The sequence below is a fragment of the Vespula vulgaris genome, chromosome 18, assembly GCF_905475345.1.
Source record: "Vespula vulgaris chromosome 18, iyVesVulg1.1, whole genome shotgun sequence".
NCBI lineage: Eukaryota > Metazoa > Arthropoda > Insecta > Hymenoptera > Vespidae > Vespula > Vespula vulgaris.
In genome coordinates, this window is record NC_066603.1 from 496,030 (window position 1) to 517,151 (window position 21,122).

General features: G+C 39.0%; 3 protein-coding genes across 3 annotated transcripts in view; 2 read left to right on the forward strand and 1 right to left on the reverse strand.

The window, feature by feature from the left end:
- LOC127070449 (serine/threonine-protein kinase 32A) overlaps positions 1-10,150 on the reverse strand; it is a 42,357-nt gene extending 32,207 nt beyond the window's left edge. The window contains exon 1 of the mRNA XM_051008448.1: positions 10,013-10,150. The gene's annotated coding sequence lies outside the window, so the exon portion shown is untranslated. The remainder of the gene's footprint in view (positions 1-10,012) is intronic.
- LOC127070447 (facilitated trehalose transporter Tret1-2 homolog) lies at positions 803-16,115 on the forward strand. The gene is made up of 7 exons (XM_051008444.1): positions 803-914; positions 3,574-4,001; positions 10,038-10,227; positions 10,302-10,473; positions 10,610-10,882; positions 11,474-11,782; positions 12,684-16,115. Exons 2-7 carry the CDS (start codon positions 3,743-3,745, stop codon positions 13,119-13,121), a joined length of 1,641 nt encoding a protein of 546 aa, XP_050864401.1. The 5' UTR covers positions 803-914; positions 3,574-3,742; the 3' UTR covers positions 13,122-16,115.
- Positions 16,116-16,251: 136 nt separating this feature from the next.
- LOC127070457 (26S proteasome non-ATPase regulatory subunit 2-like) lies at positions 16,252-20,936 on the forward strand. Its single transcript, XM_051008470.1, is given in 13 exon segments — positions 16,252-16,877; positions 16,948-17,124; positions 17,193-17,379; positions 17,437-17,736; positions 17,816-17,898; positions 17,988-18,223; positions 18,300-18,438; positions 18,519-18,669; positions 18,671-18,900; positions 18,974-19,064; positions 19,128-19,415; positions 19,491-19,685; positions 19,786-20,936. Coding segments are annotated over 13 exon segments (2,631 nt in total). The 5' UTR covers positions 16,252-16,533; the 3' UTR covers positions 19,996-20,936.
- Positions 20,937-21,122: the final 186 nt, after the last annotated feature.

A 21,122-nucleotide genomic window follows, 5' to 3' on the forward strand; every position in this document is an offset into this window, starting at 1 on the left:
TACAACGGGTAGGTCTTTCTTCGAACGAATATTTATCTGATTATTATTCGAGTATCCACTCGATAAGTTAAATAATCAATAAACGGAAGTTTCGATCTATCGTTACGCTTGATAACTTTCCTTTATCGATCGCTATAGACGTAGTAAGAAGATAGGAAAACGTATAAAAGAACGGATAGCCAGCGCAACTCGTTGCTTCGTTTATCGAATCGATTTTACGATCTCCTTCGGCCTGTTATCAATCGTAAGATAGAAAACGTTCGATCAGCTATTTTCTTTATAATTCTTTCTTTCACGACTCGTACGGGCCCTGTCGTTGGCCGTCTTAGGATCCTTCGTTCCCTGAATGATTTCAGTAGTTATTACTATGTTCATGTTTATGCAGCTGGATAATAGTAAGAACAATGGGCTTCACGTTTGAATCATGTTCGCAAATATAGAAAGCTTCGTGTACCCGATGAAACGAAACTCAACGATCTATATTATTACGATAGGGAAACATCAAACGAAAGATAAAATCAAAACGAAAATATGAGTATAACCCAAATAATACCCGAATAATAATGATCACCGAGCATCGACCCGTCTGTTTTTCATTATTTTAATCATCCGATAAAAATCTGTATTTATTTCCATTCGATTCGATCGATAATCAAAAGAAACGAAATTGTCGCTCCAGATTAGCTTTTCGTTTTACACAAATCATCCCTCCTTTATCGAAACCAAATTAGTGAAAGCTAATTTAAACAAGCTATCGTTCGAAGAGAGCCGAGCTCGCGACACGCACGAAAGATAAAGAATCGTACGTTCTTCGGTCGATTATATAAGAAAAATTATCGAGGGTCTATATTACGGTTGTTCCTAAGAGGAAAGATCACTTTAAAGTAGTCCGCGTAACTCATCGGTGATTCCAAGTAAGTTATCCCTTTTTGTATCTAAAAATCTTCACGACTCGTTACTTTCGAGATCTCATCGCGATCGTTCGGTACTGAATACGTGGTGGGGATAAGGGCGGGTGCGGAGCAACGGTAGTGCGTTTTATCGAGACTCGATATCGATATTATAAAGTTTCCTTTCAAGGATTATCGAAGAACGAGCGATTTTCCACTAGAAAGATAATAAGTCGATGACGAAGACGACGGCGAAAAAATAATTGATATTTCAATTTTTAAAAGCAATTGGAAATTCGGTGAGATTTCCAATTGAGTAACTCGATAAGATTTTTATTCGACTGGTAATCGGTAAATCGGTAACGTCGTACGTACCTTCGTTTCTTCGCACTGCTATCGGGAAACAAACACATGCGATAGAATAAAAATAAAAGGGAAACCAGCCGTTTTATCGGCGGAATTATTTGAATTCGAATCGTCGTCGCTGCAACGAACGAATTATGACACATTTTCGCATATCGACGAAACGAACCACCTTCCGATAATAATCAACTGCTTGTGACGTAAATTCTCGCATGCTTCTCTTTTCTTCTTCCTCTAACATTATCTATTTTTGCCGATCATCGAATTACGAGGAAAATAGTTAGCGCGATGAAAACTCCTACTTTCGACTACTTCGTGGAATTTGTTAGAAATATTTACAATGAAATCGCGCGTATTGTCTCTTATGTATATACGTCTTTTTGCAATAACCTTTCCTATCTAGGTGCATCTTTCGCAACACATTGTAAGTACCGTGCAAGTACGCGTACATGGAATGGTTCTCTAAAGCGCGACGATCAAGCGTATGCGTGTATCGTCAATTGACAGGTCGAGTCCATTCGTTCGTATTTCCTTCTTACTTTTTTTGTTTCTTTTTCTTTCATTTTTCAGTAGCATTGTCATTTAAACGAGTTTGCTCCTTAACGTCGAGCCGGCTATTCGAATGCAATAAAAATGACGTGTGATTTTTTAATAACACGCACGGCACACATCTCAACCGGCAAAGTAGTCCAGCGATGCACTCACTGGCTCGCGATCCCAACCCACGTGCGCGCGTTCATCAATGAGCCATTCGAGTCTCGTGCTTCGCTTTATTGATTTTCCAGCCCTAACGTAAAAGAGGGATGGAAACCGGAGCGTTAGAGGGATGGTCGGTCATCTGGTGAGATCGAAAGGAGATAGAAAATAAATCGAGTCATGCTTCTACTTGACTTTGACATTACATTTTTAAAGACTACGAAGTTAACGTCGTTTCGAGCATCACGCTTATCGAATAATCTTTACGCGTCGCGAGAACGATAATTTTCGATTTTGGTATTTCGATTTATCGATCTCTTTCGTTTCTCTTATCTTATTATAATAATATTTTATATTATATATCTAATCGCGAGATTGGAGATATCTTACATACGTCCCGTTATCGCGTTAATTACAAAACTTGTATTTAATATTGTAAACAAGTACTCGAAAAAAACGAATGTTTTCGATCGAGCCGCTTGTCAATTTCCAAATATGCATCCAGATAGTACGACTATCAGACAAATTTCATCGATCGATAGAATATTACATTTTCCCCGATCGTACAGACGGCGAGGAACTTCTAATGCTGTTTCTTCTATTTACTTATTTTGTCCTTTCCTCGATACGTTGTGTACAACGATGACCCGACGTTGAAAAGAATATACACATACATAATGTATTACGCTATGGAAATTTCTCAACGAGTTATAGTCGTTAAAACGAGTTATAGTTGATAATTCGAAGAGGGGAGATGGTACACCCGTCCGTGGTCGTATTCATCCTCGGTCCTTTCGTACCAACCGCTCGCAGGATGCATTAATTTTTTATTCTCAGAGAGAGAGACGTTTACCCTCCGCCAATCGAAATATAAAGCGTATTAAAAAGTATGCTCTTCGTCGTACTTGTACGAGTAATCGTAATTGCGAAAGAGACTCGAATCGTATATCTTGTTCTTTTTTCCCGAATAAATATAACATCTTCGTTCGTTGATAGAAAACGACAAATAAAGTTGAATTTTCTAAGATTTTTTCACTCGTCCTTTCACTTTCATAACAACTCGTATGAATCATCTAAATATATCTTCCAAAAGAGACAAGTCCACTTGGCCGCGACGATAAGGAATTTCCGCTTAAAAATATAGATAGACGAAAATATGTAGATGTAATTATTTTCTTGCATACGCGTTGATGTATTTATCGAGTCGAGGAGGCGGGTCGAGTCGAGTTAGTCACTTGATTTCGACTTGACGCAGGAACAAACTGATAGTGTTTATATTGATCATAGTACGTGCGTCGTCGATGTTGATATTACGAAAACAAAATAAAAAATAGAAAAGAACGAGGTGGGAGGAAAAGGAAAGAAGAAATTATTTCCGACGGCGACAAATATAATACAGCTTACAACCTTCGTTTCTCGTTAAATATAGATCCTTTTGTAAAATGGAATAAATTACAAGTAGATTAATGGACGTACGAACGTACCAAATTTCTATGTAGTCTCGGGAGTGTTTAGATCGCGATCGATCAAACGATACAGAGCTCGTACGCTTCTATACGAGAGAGAATAATCGTTGTCCGATGGCCCTGACACGAACCTTCATCGTAGAATTCCGTATTTTCAGGGTCGAGGTCTATCGTTCGTGCGGTCGTTGCATCTGAAACGATCGACCAACGACTACCGAAGACTGCCTATCGAATCGGAGCTGCGCTACCAGAGGCAGAAGAACAAGAAGGAGAGAGAGAGAGAGAGAGAGAGAGCGAGACAGACAGAGACAGAGACAAAGACAGAAAATGGCCCCCACTCGTCGCGAGGAAGAAATAGAGGGGCGCTCGTATAAAGAGTATGCTTACAGCCCTGTACCAGCGAGTTCCTCCTCGGCTGTGTACGAAACCACCACCACTACCCTCGTTAAAGAACCCTACGTTGAATCTACTAATAACGGAGAAGAGTATAGAAAACCTACATTTGGAATCGTTACGAGCAAGTGCAGTGTTCCCGAGATGGTTGAAAAAGGATCTACGCTCTTGCAGTATGTTGCAGCAGCTGCAGGTCAGTTTGTTTGATTTTTCTTCTCTTTTTTCCTTCCTCCTCGAACGTTTCTCGTTCTTTCCTTGTTATCCCTAAAAGTGTTGGATCTTACTAGCGAACTTCGCGAAGATCGCGAACAATCATTATCGTTCGAAAGTGATTCTTGGCTCGCGAAAGGGTCGGACCGAATGACGTAAATAACAATTAAGGGCTTGGATTCGTGTCACAGTCGGGACGAAAATAGATGAACTTTAACCGATAACGTACAAGCTATGCTTCCTTCCGAAAACAGACATTTCCTTTATATCCGTGTAAGAATAATTTCCGTTATCTCTTCTTGTTTGAATTTTATGCAAAACAATTCGTTCAAACGACACGTGGTATATATGTGTGTGTGTGTGTATATATATATATATATAGGCTATCGACAAACGTTAGCCCCGTTTGCTCTGTTCAAATTCTTTTTCATCTCGTTTACTTTACTAATAAATCCAATAAGTCGTGCAAAGATAACGAGTTGTAAGATAATTACGAACAAATTGTAAGATTTTCTTCCTTTCAATTTGTTACGTCAGTCGCCTAAATAATCTTGGGAAATACCTTTTTTTTCCGTTCAATTTCGCATAATTCCCTTGGTATCGAGATACAAAAAGAAAAAAACTAATCGCATTCCGGAATGTAATCACATCCCCTCGTAGTAACAGTTACTTGGAACAAAATTTGTTGATTAGGGCGCACTGAATCACTGAATCGCATAACGTTTAATGCGAATATATGAGAAGAAAAAAGGTAGCAAGAAAGGAAGGAAGGAAGCAAGGAAGAAAGAAAGAGAAAAAGAAAGAAAGAAAGAGAGAGAGAGAGAGAGAAAAATAATTTGAGACGCACGTGCGCATTCGCGTGCTATCAAGCAGGCGCATCATTCTGATCGAGCTTCGAACTCGATGCCGACGTCCTCGAGTAGACGCAATTCACGTGACGCAAAGCTTACGTTCGAACGTCATGGGGGGTGTATATGTGCATTTTGTATCTCGTCTTTCCCACAATTTTTCTTCTCTCACAATTATTCCTTTATTTCCCAATTAAAATTATCCCAATTAAATTTAGAGGTATGCATCTAGATAAAGTTCCGAGTGACGTTTCACGCACGTGCTGCATAAGATTCCACACAGTTAAGTTTCACCGTGACGCGATTCTCTCGGCTGCATCACTTGAGTTTTCTTTCTATATTTAAAACTATCTCTTTCTTTGTCTCATGTATGTATTTATGTCTCGCTTAGTTGGTCTGAGATCGCGAGGAATCTTTTCTTTATCCTAGACTATTTTAAATGTTGATCCTTCTCCTTGCTCTTCTACCTTCGACATTCTTTCTATTTATACGTTCTACGAACGTACTCGTTGATCATTGCTTCAATCGATTCGACGAAAGACGAATTTGCGAAGGAAGAAAAAATGCTTGAAGGAAATAAATTACGTTTGATATTTTCTCAACAAATTTTTGAATTCCTTTGAATGATCGTTCGCGCGAGACATTCGGCCTCCTGAGAACTGCTAATGGAAATGGCAACGAGAGAAACTCGATTGGCAGTTAGACTCTTTTACAGTAAGACTGCTTCTCACCGTCAGATCGCTGCGGTTACACGGATAATGAGGAAGTAGTTCGGCTCGATTGAGATCTTACTTCTACTCGAGCTGATATCTAATCCGCCCGTCGCTACCGGATGCCACTTGTTTTAATATTCACGCCGTGAATCGTGAAATGATTTCGAGTCGTAATAACTTTGGTTTGTCATTATCGTTCAAGTGTTTCCCCCTTTTTTCTTTTTTTTCTTTTTTTTCTTTTTTTTTCTTTTTTTTTTGTATCTCTTTGTCATTCTTGAGTTTTGTATTTACACTCTTTCCTCATGGTTTACTTTGACCGACGACGTCTGACATACTTGTTCCTTTTTCTTAATTCTTTTTTCTTTGTTTTTCTTTTATATCAATTTTCATTTCGACGATTTCCGTTTTTTTATCTTACAAACCATGTGTACAGCTGCACGAGAGAAACAAAGTACTTGTTATATGCCATGGAATACAAACGGCGAAATATGCGCTAACAAGCTAAATCAAGTTTTCAGTCGAGGTCGTAAAGAATGTTTGTTTTCTTTTTTTTCGAATCGAATGATCCTGAAATAATGCGAAAGAAATTACGCAATGACCCATTATCATCAATGTCGCGTTTTTTTCCAAAAAATTTTTCGTTCATTAACATATTTCCATTCGAGCGAATAATCGATAAAGCCGAAAAAACATTTCGTATTTTAATTGGATCTTCGTGGTTTATCGAACGATACAACAAAGCTTTTTTCTTTTTGATAGACTTTTTATTGGCCTGCCGTTTGCGATAACGATAGAATTCATTCGAATGTCGATATAAAAGCGTGCACCGAACGATATAATCTCGATTGTCTATCCAATATGGGATTAAAAAAGAAAAAAAGAATAAAAAAAAAAGAAAAAAAGAAATTAAATAATACTAATCGCTAACATAGACATCGGATAGAAATTATTGAGTCACAAGTTACGTGACGAGCGAAAGCAGTTATTTTCCGATATAAGGTTGAAAAAGGTACGCGTAATCACGGCATTATCGATCGATAATATCCACTAGGATTCTTCTTAATCCGTGCAATTAACAACGATAATCTCCCTTACACGCGTTATCTCGAAAAGAAAAAGAAAGCGTGCTTTCTCACTCTCAAGCCGTTTCTTCTCTCTCGTCGGCTGAAAACATAATAGATATCTATCGTTACGTTCGTCCTAATCGAATAACGGATTTCGAGTTTCATTCTTCGCGGATACTCGCGATATTTTCGCGATCGTAATATTTCTTAATGAAAATGTGCCGTTGACGCTGTTTACATACATCATATGTCGTCTATGATCGTAGAAAATTATACTACGAAAAACAAAATAACGATTATGGTGTCGTTCGATCGACGGTTGTGCTCGTCATAGGACTCTTATCGTTTACGATGCACTTGCGTATAATTTTTTACCAAACACATCGTTTGTATACAAATACGTGTAGTGCGATATAGAAACAATACGTTTAGATCATAGAAACGTCTTATTTCGTTATTAGATTTCATTGACCGTAATTTGACAAGTTAACGATGTGTGATTACATCGTCTCGTTTTCCAATATATTTTAATTATACCGTCTGATTAGTGTCCTCCAACTAGCAGCGAACAAGTTATCGCACGCACGATGTAAGATTCTAATCGCATAAATGTCAAAACGAGCGAATACTTAACGAGATAACGACATAATGCGAATTACTTTCGCGAAATGAGCACGAACGCGCAAAATTTAATGGATTAAAGATTCTCCAAGCTGGCACGCACAATATTTTTTTTATTAAAAGTTTTGATTCGCATAATTTTCGACAAAGAGTAAATTACTCGAATCTCAGGTTTTTCAACAAAGAATATCGTTGGAAGGTCGATGCTAAAATTATCGTTCACGACTAATTTAATTAATTAAGGTCGAAGTATATCGAGTATTTTCACTAAATATGGAACGGCAACGGAAATCCTTAAAAGTAAATACAGCGTCTTAAGTAGCCGAAGTGATTAAATCTTTACACGAGGCGAATCGATAGGACTGTCGGTAAACTAATCGCATTGTTAACTCATGCGCGATTGGGAATCTTTCGACCCGAGTAAATCCAATTTTTTGTCGATACGATTTCGATCGATTCGATACAATCATCAGAATTCGGTAATTGATAATAGTATCTGCATACGTCTTATCGAAGATTACACGTTCGTCTAAGAATCGAAAAGATTAATACGGATTTAATCTAAGAAATAAAAAAAGAAAAAAGAAAAAATGACAAGAAAAAAAAACGAGAGAAAAAAGCTGTAAAAAGCGATTACTATTCGTGACGGTATCGACACGCCTCCTCGCTTATTTTTGATTTATGAAATTGCCCGACTCGCACTTTTCTGTTGATATCTCTTCCCATTGCTATTCCTCTCCTTTTTTTCTTATTTTTTTCAAGTTCATGAAAACGTCTTATCTACTTGGAAATTTCCTAACTGCAAAAAACGGTAACGAAATATCATACGACGCGACGCGGTTCGATCCATTCGCCGTCAGTAACCCTATCGAGCTAATTCTTTCATTTCTCTCTCTCTCTCTCTCTCTCTCTCTTCTCTTAATATCACCTCATTTTTTCTCGCAGATCTTTCAATCCACGGTCGTGTTTACGATACGTAATTAGGTCTTATCGTTTATCAAGATGATAGAATTTTTATCGGTGCAAAAAAGATTGATACGAAGGAAAAAAAAAAGAAAAGAAGCGTAAAATTTCATAAAAGTGTCGAGTCGGATGGTCATTCTATATTATATAACTCCTATCCCTCTCTCCAAAAAAATAAAAAAAAATGGAAGGAAAAAAACCGACGAAGCAATTAACTTTCTCGAAATATTTCGTTTTTATCAACTAATTTCATCAACGAATACGAATGTTTAATTTTTCGATCGACATTTCGCGAGTCTCGAACGAATCATGATGTCCGATCTGTAGACTTGCGTAACTCTGTAATAATAAAAGAGTCGCGAGCGTCGAATGATTCGGCATACCTGAAAGGCTTGGGCGGGTTGCATAATCGCAATGTACCGTGATGCATCGCGATGCACCGCAATGCAACAAAAAAATACCGAAGGAACGAACGATGGTAGCAGTGACGGCAATCGATACGAAGACGCAAACTATTCGCTACGATTATCGCGCGTTCGATGCCGCCCGATAGTTTATCTCGATATAGCTGACACCACAAGTGGAAAAATCTTATACTAGTTCTCGAGAGTTTCATTATCGTTTGACTTTTTTTTTTTTTTTATTTACTTTTCGTTTCGATTTTTCATCCTTTCTCTCGATATCGCGATTCACTCTCTCTCTCTCTCTCTCTTCTTTCTTTTTTTTTGCTTATTCCTTCTACTGTTAATACGCTCGAGATAAATATCAATGCTCTCTTGGATAATTTTGTTCGATACGCATTTATCGAAAGATTCTTACGATCGCTGTCAACGAATCAAGCGATACGAAAATAAATGAACTGCATCGTTAACAGCGGATATGAAAATGTATTACTTTCTTGCAGTTGAATATCCCGTAGCAAGTTAAACGGACGTAAAAGAAAGCGGTGTTAAATTCCCGAACGATTCGAATACTCGTACACGACAAGAAAGACTTTATTTCCTCGCGATGATGTATTAGTTATTACGATGAAAGGGTTTCCAGGTAGGAGCGTATAGATCATCGTTGTCGCGAACTAGGTCGAAGGTAAACGATAGGCGGGATAGATAACGTCAAATTACGTCGAGATATTTTAATTTTTTCGAAGGTTTTTTAAACGTTTTCTTAACGGCGATTCGTCTGGGCTGTCATTGCACGGAACGAAAAACATTTCTATGGTCGGTCACGTGGACGTATTTACGAGCGAACGAAGCGTGTCGTTGTGACCGCAACATTACATAAAGCTGATATTTCGTAGTTGATTTGTTTTTCCGATGTCGTAAAAACGTACGATCGACGTGGATTGACCCGTCTAAAAATAATAAGATCGGTAACAGGAACGATTTTCACGTTGGAATCTCTCTTTGGTATTTCGTTGGAAAGTGTCGAGGAAATAACGGCACAGTCCTTGATAAAACCAAAGCAATTTCAAGTGAAACAAGCGATTATGCAAAGCGCTCTTTAACGGCACGTTTTATCGTAGGAAACGCCTCCGATGCTGTGACCGAGAGTCACATTTTAAAAACGATTAAAGTGGAACGAATTTATCGTCGTGGAAAATTAGCGACGAGTTCGTCTCCGTTTTATTTCATCGGCTCCGCGTACGATACGCACGCGGAAGTAACGTTTCGAAATCTCTCGTCTTTTCCTTTTACGAGAGATCGATAAACTTCCGAACCAAACGAGGAAGATTTATAGAACGATTTTTGTCCGATAGATTTTATAGATCACAGCTGATTTTTTTACCTATTTTCATTTCCCGATGTTTCAGCCAATCTGAGCGTTATGGCGACAGGTGCGATGTTGGGGTGGACCAGTCCGATGTTAGAAAGACTCATAAAGAAAACCGATGACAGTCCTCTGGACCGTCCCATTACCATGGACGAGTCATCGTGGATCGGATCGTTGGTAGCTCTTGGTGCCGCGGGCGGAAGTTTCTTGGCCGGATATGCCGCTGAAAGGTATTTTTAATTCTTTCAAACCTTCCTTGCGGTTCGAGTAAATCTCGAGACTTAATTAAAAAATCATTTCTCAGATTCGGAAGAAAATACAGTCTATTATTTTGCGTTGTACCTTATTCGATCGGCTGGGCGTTGATAGGCACGGCGAACAGCGTGATTCAATTTTACATCGCTCGAATCATATTTGGAATTGCCTTGTCTTTCGCCTTCACGGTCGTGCCTATGTACGTGGGAGAGATCGCAGAGGTAAGGACGATCGTTGTTTTTCTTTTCTCTTTTCTTTCGTTTAAGTCCGCGGGCGAGCCTCATGAAAATTTCTGAAGCATCGAGCGTACGGGATTTAATCACAAAGTATAAAGTTTCTATTCGAATTGTTCGCTAGACGTCCGTCAGAGGAGCGTTGGGATCCTTCCTTCAGTTATTCATCACGTTTGGATTGCTCTATTCTTACGTCATCGGTCCGTACGTTTCTTACACGATCTTTTGGATCCTGTGTGCCTGCCTACCAGTCGTCTTCTTCGTTTTATTTCTACTGATGCCAGAATCACCTTACTATCTGATCACCAAGGGAAACAGGGAAGCTGCCGTTGCTGCGCTAGCCAAATTACGTAGCAAGAGCGAAACGGCCGTACAAAAGGAGGCAGACGAGATACAGGTAGGAAAAAGAAATCCGATTGTATCGAACGATCGGTATAGGAATTTTAATTATCGATAAATACGCGATACGTCGCTTGAGGAGATAACGCGTGCTCGTTTCTCTTTCAATAAATCGTTCCGTTTAATATCGTTTCTCCGGTCACGTACTCGTTCGACGAGGCCGTCGAAAAGGTCGTTCCTCGATCCCGTATAACCGAGTCTAATCATCGAATCTCGAAACTATCCTCTTTGATCTTCCACGTATGACAGCGAGTTGGAAAAGTTTGTCTTGGTGGCTTCGTCGGAAACGCGTCGTCTGTTGTATGCACCGGCAGCCATTCGATCGACCCCTCGTGCACTCCGTTTTCTCAAAGGAGAAGGTCCTCTTAGATCGATCTCCATATAATTCATCGATTCGCACAACGAACGTTTTTATTTAGAGCGCGCTATATTTATAGACAATGAGTAAGATCACTAATTGTAACGTCTCGGAACGTAATCGTAACGTATCGTAGTACGTACGTCGCGGAATGTCGCGCGAGCAACGAAACGTCATTCGTCGATCGCATCCTACCATTCGTCATCGAGTTCTTTCGTTTTATTTTCCCAGGATATCCTCGAAGAATCGATGAAGACGGAGACCAAGATCTCGGATCTGTTCAACGTCAAGGCGAATTTTAAGGCTCTCTTGTACACCTGTCTCTTGGCATCTTTTCAACAGTTGACCGGTATCAACGTTGTTCTATTTTACATGCAATCTATCTTCGCTGCCACTGGTAGCACAATGGATTCGAACGTGTCTACGATCATAGTCGGTAGCGTTCAAGTAGCCGCATCCTTTGTCACGCCATTGATCGTCGACAGGCTGGGCAGACGATTGCTTCTCATAACTTCTGGTATCGGAGAGATCGTTACCTTGGTAAGTTTTTATCATTTCGATATGGATTCTTCTACGAGGAAATTAGGAAGACCGACGAATTTTCTTTAATCGTCTAACTTCTTAGTTATTTAACGAAGATTAACGAGCTTGTCGTCACTCTCTTTTGTAATACCACTCGTCTCGAATGGTCGCTCGTTTCCTCTTTTATTTCCAATCGATAGCACGCGTCTTCTAAGAAAATAAGAAAAATAGATTTCACCGGGAAGCTACGACGTTGGCCAATTAAGCGGCTATTACTTTACTTACGCAATCGATTGGTTCTTGACTTTCATGAATTATACGCGAACGGTGTGATAATGAAAAATCTCTTAGGAAATTCTCTTCGTCTCGTGCGATAGACGTGCCGAACCTGGAGTAGGCGGAAAAAGAAGAAAAAGAGAAAAAAAGTACAAAACGAAAAAGTCGGAACAGAGCGCGCGTCTCCTTCTTATCTAATTGATCGTCGTCGTATCAATCGACGCGTACGCGCGTCAAACTCGCATCGTTCGAGCGCGTAAAGGTATTTCTTAGACGAGCTACGAGGTCGTAACCTTCGGCTGGGAGAATACGTTGCACTCGTATGCGTCGAGCGCGATAAAAGTTTTAAAATAAATGTAGCTCGAGACGAAACGTTGAATAGCCTCCCCTTCGTTTTCGTTGAGGAAGAGAAGGCCGCGCCTATATATGCATATGCATATGTATATGTATACGTATACGTCTATGTATACAGACGTACGCACGCGTCTACGTTAACGATCGTAACGAGCTTGGCCCTGAATTCGAGAAGCACTCGGAATGCGTTTAATTGCAACGTTTTAGTCGTTAACTTCTTCCCGCATGTACGAGAGGTGGCATCCGTTTCGAAGATGCAAAGATTCATTCGCCATCTTGTTTGTTGCAGACTGCTCTGGGTCTTTTCTTTTACCTGAAAGACGTGCAGAAGGACGAAGAAGTCGTACAATCGATCTCGTGGCTTCCGGTGGTCTCGCTCGTTATCTTTATCGCCACCTATTGCATCGGTTGGGGACCTCTTCCATGGGCAGTGATGGGCGAGATGTTCGCCCCTGCAGTAAAGTCGAAAGCTTCCGGTATCACGGTCTGCATGTGCTGGTTCTTAGCCTTCTTCATTACGAAATTCTCCAGCAACATCACCAGCACCTTCGGCAATCACACGACCTATTGGATGTTCGCCGTCTTCTGCGTTTTGAGCGTTCTATTCACATTGTTCATACTACCTGAAACCAAGGGCAAGAGTTTAGAACAGATTCAGAACGAGTTGAACGGCGTGAAACCGACGATGTCCGAATTCACCAATTCGGATTTACCTACCAAACAATGAGGATATCTTTCAGGGTCGGAGATGGTTCATATTTTAAACGACGGTCAGTATCCTTGCACAAGTTATTACGGGTCAATCGTAAACCAAGAACACGCGTAGAATTCTGATCGTCCTCCTTCGGCCCTGGCCACAAAACTCGATGACTTTTGATCCTCGTATAAGTGGCGCTTCGGGAAACACGACGAGCCAACAAATTATTTCTTTTTTTTTTTCGATCAGTATTGGACAGGAAGGACGTTTGACGAAACCCTTTTGTCCTCGACGTCGTATCGTTTGAGATCTTCCCGAACATTCCCAAGGGAAACGTGTATCTCTAAGATCCTAAGATCGTAATGATTGTGTTCCGTGTCGAGTCGTCCGTGATGAAACAGATATATAAACTCTTCCTTTCTCTTCTTCATTTTATGATAATTCGTAAGAATGTTATAAATACAAAATACTTTATTTTTTAACGATATTTTATCGAAGAACTTTTGGAAAGCGTCGACGATAACGGCGACTAAGAGAGAGAGTGCGTGTGTGTTCCCTTCGCGAGTATGAGCACTCGTCCGTCACGTTTGTTTCCTTCTTTCTTCGTTTTCTTCTCTTTCATTTTATTATTACTAGATTGAATGGTGTATTAATTTAAATAATAGAATAGTTTTTTATTCGGATTCCAAGCTACGACGTATGTAAGTTCCTTTAGCGTGGATCGAGCCTGATGCAAGTCGAACTGGAAGACCGGACTGAAGCTCAATCGACTACCGATACTATTGTTATTGCCATTGCTCGCTCGTTCCGTCGATATATATATATATATATAGTTTCTGGATTTTTATTACTATTATTTTTCTTCTTTTAATTCTTGCGAACGAGAAACGAAACATCTTCGACTTTTGATATTTCCACGACCTACATCCTGAAAACACTCTATGTTTATTCATTCGGCCAATTTCAAATATACACAAAGTTTTGTTTGTATACATATATCGATCCTTAATGAAAATTCCATTCAACTTTTTCTGTTAAAACCTTGAAATAACACGCTGAAAGATCTCGTTCGCGATCGCGAGACTAGTCATATCATAATCTTTCGATAAACACGTGGATGACCTTTTGCGTACACCACCGCATGACCATTCAAAAAAATTTGTCACATCTGTGAAATAATATCGAGCTTTCTGTCACTTGGTCGACCTTTTATTTAGACGTTGATTATCGTTTACGCATACGTATTATTTTATCATATAACTCGACTATTATTATTAAGACTTTTATTTAGAAATACCAATGAGAGAAAACTGTAATAACCGAACGATTAAATATTAAAACAAATGCAACAAGAGAGGGAAGAGAGAACGAAAAGCGCTAGTGTCTTTTACAGAAATCTGTGGCCTTAATCGGTGGTCCGTTAACTGCGCAATAGTCAATTTATTCTCATCGAGTTGTCGTCCATTCGTAGGTGTTAACGCGATCGAGTATAATTCAAAAAAAAAAAAAGAAAGATAAAAAAAGAGAGAAAAAAAAGAGAAAAAAGAAAAAACATTTTTCCTGGATCCTGACGTTTAATTGCACTCTTCGATAGAATCCATCGATTGTTCGCCATCGATAAGTAACGTACTACAAATAATAAATATATGTATATACTCGATCGTTCTCAAATGTCATTGATAAAAGTTGTAGAACGCAGTTTTATCGATGTTGTTGCTCTTGGTGTTTATGTAAAAGAATGCATCTACGAATGTACGTACGTACGCGAGGAAGAATCGATATAAACGTTTAGCGGTATGTCGTTGAGCGATGCATTCGTTCAAGGGCACAAAACATTCCCATATTTCGCGTTACACTTCTTCGTAGATAAGAAAAATTCGTGCGCAGCAGAAAGATACATACGTTTTTACTATTCCTCGTTTTTCCATTTTTTTTTCCCTTCTTCTTCTTTTTTTTTTTCTTGGGGTAGAACGGTTTCTTTTCCTTCCTTGTTTTTTTTTTTTATTTTTCTTTTTCTTTTGTTATTCTCGTTTCCGCATCGCTTTTCCGTGTTTTTTTTTCTCCTTTAACGTTTCGACAAGAGAGTCGCTCCAGAGATAAAAATCACCGAACAGAAGAGGCGAAGGAAATTAAACCGATTCTTCGATATACACACGATATAAATATGAACGTTGGCATAATTCCTCTTCTTACGAGTAGAACGCTGTGCTCGTGGGAACGCTCGAGCGATTACCAAAGATTTATCTTACGTTTCAATCCGTACTCCTAACTCGCATCTTTCAATTTCCGTGTGTTTCTCTCCTCGTATTACTCACGGTACTTCCTGCTAACTTGTCCGTGTCAATTATTTATACTTATACATGTGTATATATGAGAATAAGCAACGCGATGTAATCAAAACTTGTACATTGTGATTAAAGAAAATCATTCATATATATTTCTCGTAGAATGATCAAAGTAAAAGAGAAATAAGAAAAGAAGAAAAGGAAGAAAAAAAGACAAAAAAAAAAGAAAAGACGGGAAAAAGAAGTAAAGATAATATTTAAAAAAAAAAAAACAAAAAAAAGAAAGAAAAACGCGGCGAAGACGAAAAGCGCTGGTCCCCCGGTTTGCTTGTTCTTCTTTCCGATTGTCAACGAATTTTTTAGCACGTTTGAAACGCGAGTGAAACGTCTTCGTGTTTCGTAATGTATGTTTAAACGAGTACGAAAGAAAAAAAGAAATAAGAATTTTATATAGCATCGAACAATCATTGAATACGAGCGACGAGGAAGATAAACGTAATTAAATTTTAGAACGACGATCGCACGTTTTGTTATTTATACATATATTTGGATTAATCTATAAGAAATAAATGTAAAGCGAAGAGAAACTATTTTAACGTAATAAGAGAGCGTGGAACTAGAACGGGTAACGCTATGTTTCATCTCGTCACTGTAAATATTATTTGATATATATACACATATTCCTAAGTGCACCTTTGTACATACATATCGGAATTGAATAAATTATAATTAAACGCAAGACGTTATTTACTTATCTTTCCCCTTCCCTACGAAAATCGTCGACACAATGACGATCGAGAAAAAAGAAACGTAAAGAAAAACAAATCAATGACACTCGTCGAGTTGAAGGGAGAACCGTCATTATCTAATTTTCGACAATTACGATCGATAATTATTATTTATTTAAAAAGAAACGTTAGGATGAGCGCTCGCGGAGAGAAGAAAGACGATATGGTGAGAAGATTCGTTTAATTTCGTGTAGCAAACTGATAATCGAATAAATTTATCTCAGAACGACGAAGACAAGAGGTTACAAGAAGATTTATTGCAACTAGTCGACGTATTGATGGTAAGAATTTAATATTATTCCGTACGGGCGAGTGACGATCATTAGGAATAATAATGTTTCCGCGCTCAAGGGAAAAGACGAAAAGGCGATGGCACGTGCTCTGATACATCTCAGAATATTAATGCAAACCTCGACCACTTCGATGACCTCGGTACCAAAGCCATTAAAATTTCTTAGAGATTATTACGCTCGACTAAAGGAAGCCTACTTCAAGATCGAAAAAAACGACGACATTAAGAGACAATTTGCCGAGATTTTGAGCGTTTTAGTTATAGTTGGGACGTCCCCGGGCTCGAGAGAATGTTTAGATTTTTGTATAAAAGGAGCGGTCAAGAACCCTGGCGAGTGGGGCCACGAATACGTCAGACAATTGGAGGCAGAGATCGTCGACGAATGGACCAGCGCGCCGATCAAGGAAGAAGAGGATATCAGGTCGAAAAATAGAGAACGATAGATGGATAGATCGATACTACGAGAGAATCGACGAATCGATTTTTCACAGGTCACAGCTTACGCCCTTGATCGAGAGCATAGTAAAGTTCAATATGAAACACAATGCCGAGATACAAGCCTGTGATTTGTGCTTGGAAATCGATCAAATGAATTTCCTACACGATTATTTGGATTCCAATAACTTTTCGAGGGTGTGTCACTACTTGACGAGTTGCGCTGCTTACAGGTTCATCGATGTCCGATTTAAAAGGTCAAGATATTCCCGAGGAAAAAACATGAATTTTCAATTTTCAGCGAAGACACGGAGAGAAAACAAATATTGGAATTCGTATTCGATCAGTACATGAGATTCGGAGAGTATAGCAAAGCTATGTTGATTGCGTTACAACTGGCCAATCCGGATTTGGTGTTCAAGTGTCTCTCCACGTGTCCAGATCCTTTGATACGAAAACAATTAGCATTTCTGATTGCGAGACAACAGGTATGAATTATCGTTTTCCCTAGCGAATATTACAAACTCCTTCGATTCCTCGTTCAGAATCATTTAATGAAGAAGGAATATCGAGAGGAAGACGCACAGGATATCGAGACTATACTTAGCAATGGACACGTCAATGGCCATTTTCAAATATTGGCGAGAGAATTGGATATATTGGAGCCTAAACTACCGGAAGATATTTACAAAACCTGGTTGGAGACAGGAATGAGAAGAGATATCGATTATGATTCCATTAGATCCAATTTGGCTTCTAGCTTCGTCACGGCTTTCGTTCATGCCGGTTTCGGCGAAGATAAGCTCATGGCGAATACCAAAGACTGTTGGGTGTACAAAAACAAGGTGATTCGATATCGAGCTCAAACCAAAACCTCCTGCTTTTACAAAAGACGCTCACGAGTCTGTATAATTCGCTGTGCAGGGATATACTATGCTATCGGCAACCGCGTCCTTAGGTCTGATACATCTTTGGGACGTGGATGGTGGATTAGTACCGATCGACAAGTGAATGTGAACTAAAAATAATCTTTCTAACAATAAGTTTGCTAATGCATAGAAAAAGATTTTCTTTCGACATCATTTATTCTCATTAGATATCTTTATACGAGTGACGATTACATCAAGTCAGGTGCTCTATTGGCAATCGGATTAGTAAACTGTGGAGTTCGAAATGAATGCGACCCAGCCTTGGCTCTATTAAGCGATTATGTTCTCTCTACGAGTGAAATTCTACGAATCGGTGCGATCTTAGGATTAGGTTTGGCTTATTCCGGCTCGCAACGATCCGACGTTGCGGAACTTTTGACATCGGCGTTAAACGACAAACAAAGTAAAGTCCTGAGTTGACGAAGAACGATTTCTAATGGAACAAAATAGATAAACGAAAAAGAAATGAACGTTTCTAGGTTCCATGGAGATAATCGGACTTTCGGCGATTGGTTTAGCTTTGGTCTACGTAGGTACGGCCAATTCTGACATCTCCTACGTCATATTGCAGAAATTACTAGAACTTACGATCGAGCAATTGGCTAATACGCATTACAGGTTTTACTGAATAATAAAGAAAAAACGAATTTCCAACTAATCTCAATAACGACGAGCGCGTAATAAAAGTCTTTAAACAGGTTCTTGTCATTGGCCTTGGGAATACTTTACATGAGTTGCCGGGATGTTATAGATACTCCATCAGCGGCACTAGAAGTTTTACCTGAACCATACAGACTAGCTTGTCAAACTATGTTACAGGTAACAAACCAATTACCGTTATAAACTCGTATAATTCTATCGAATACTTCGACTCGAGATTTGCGCATACGCTGGAACCGGCGACGTCCTTATCGTCCAAGAACTCCTACGAATTTGTTCGGAACCCGTCAACGGCAAGGAAAGTATTTACGGTACACCGATTACGACTCCTGTTGCCAGTTGTTGCGATCACGGAAAACGCGTGGTTTCTAATCCTACGACAGAAGATAATCAAGCGAAGAACAAGACTCCTAATTCCAAGTACATATCTGTATTAACCTATTTAGCGAACGAACCAAACTCTCTACTAAAAAAGAAAAAAATAAAACGATAGAGAAATCGGAATATCGCAAGCGATAGCGTCTCTCGGAGTTGGAGTGGTTGGTCTCGGCGAAGGCAAAGAAAATTCGAGGATCTTCGGACAGGTAATTTCCGAGAGAAGACATGATTCAAAAAAGATTTCAACGACGAAATCATAATTCTAATAGGTAGGACGATACGGTCCGACCCAAGCTAGACGAGCGGTACCCTTGGCAATGGCCCTTTCATCTCTTTCCAATCCAGAACCCGCGCTCTTAGACGTTTTAAACAAATACAGTCACGACAATGACGTGGACGTTGCCCACAATGCGATATTAGCTTTAGGATTGGTTGGTGCTGGGAGTAACAATGCGCGATTGGCGACCATGCTTAGACAATTAGCTGCCTATCACGCCAAAAATCCTTCACATTTATTTCTCGTACGAATCTCTCAAGGTCTCGTGCATTTAGGAAAAGTAAGTTGGGAATGTTCGTTCCAAGTTCTTCTTACTTCTTTTTCTTCTTCTTCAATCAAATTTTTCATTTATCAGGGTACGTTATCGTTATCACCCATGCATTATTCATCGAGAATCTTGGATCGAACGGCACTGGCTGGATTGATGGTGGTTCTGGTTGCATGTTTGGATTGTAGGAATTTGATATTGGATAAATCTCATTACTTGATGTACTGTTTAGCTACGGCCATGGAACCACGATGGTTGGTCACTTTGGATAAGGACCTCAAGGTCTTTTAAATGTTCATATTAAAATAACGTTATCTATAGTATGTCTTTGCTAACAATTTCCCTTTTTTTCTTCTTCTTCATTTTCTTTTATTGTTCCTAGACACTTCCTGTTTCCGTGAGAGTTGGCCAAGCCGTGGACATCGTTGGCAAGGCTGGCAATCCAAAGTCCATAGCTGCTGGTAACGTTCACACGACTCCGACCCTTCTAACGCATAACGAAAGGGCGGAATTGTTGTTGGACGAATACGAACCTTTGTCCAGCATGTTGGAAGGGTTTGTTATTTTAAGAGAAAAAACAGAACCTTCCTAAACGGATCTTTTGATCTTTTTAAATAAATATTGAGAAACTTTCTTCGCTCACAAAGCTAAACTTTGCCATATAAAATGACTTAGAAGCTGGTATGGAATTCGATTTTTATATAGGTTTGCGTTTATTTAACTTTAGGGACTAGCGGAAGCAATGTGCTTTATACAACAGAAATGTACATTGGTATGCATTGCACAGTGGGAACAACAACGCTGCACCATGATCAAAGTATTAGACAGATTGTCAACATCTGTTTCCTCATTCTTTTCTTCTTTATCCCTTAAGCAAGGCTATAGCCTATCCTATACCTTAATTATATATAAGTAGGGTAAATAAAAGTTTCACGACGAAAGCGAGTTTTTAACTCGAATACACTTGTCTATATGCTTGTCCGTGGGTCGTATCGACGACGTAGAAAAGAACGGTTTAGGAGAAGGGGACTAAAATACATCGACGGACTGATTTTTTTTATCTCGTTCCTTTTGATATTTTTTCACATGCGTAAAATACACATAGGTATATTATAGTGCGTTTTCCTTTCGTACCGAAAGATGTATACATATACATACATACACACATATATATATATATGCATGTATGAATGTGGTATGCATGTTTGTATGTATGTATGTTGTATGTGTATGTACGTACGTATATATGTATCTATGTATATATGTATATAGGTAGGTATACAAGTCCAAGTATGATTTGTATTGTAACGTGTACGAGAGATCATGGCGCTCGTTCCTTACTTTCCCCTTTTTTATTTTTTTTTATCTTTCTTCCTTCTTTTCTTTTCTTTTTTTTTTTTTTAATATTATAATTACCTTCCTCGTGAAGAAACTGTGAGAAAACGCAAGCTTTACATGTATATGCACATGTACAACGTGTGTAACACTACGTACTCTTTGTATTTTAATATCTAACGAACATTCTTCTTCCCTTCTTCTTCCTTCATAGGCACATGACTTAGGGTAAGAGGCGATATTTTTTTTCTTTCTTTCTTTCTCTTTTTTATTTTTTTTTATTTTTTTTTTTTTTAATGAAAAGCACGCTTCGCACGTGCGTCGCATGTGTTGTTAACTCGTTTCTCTTGGTGGATATATGTATTTACGTACGTGCATACGTGA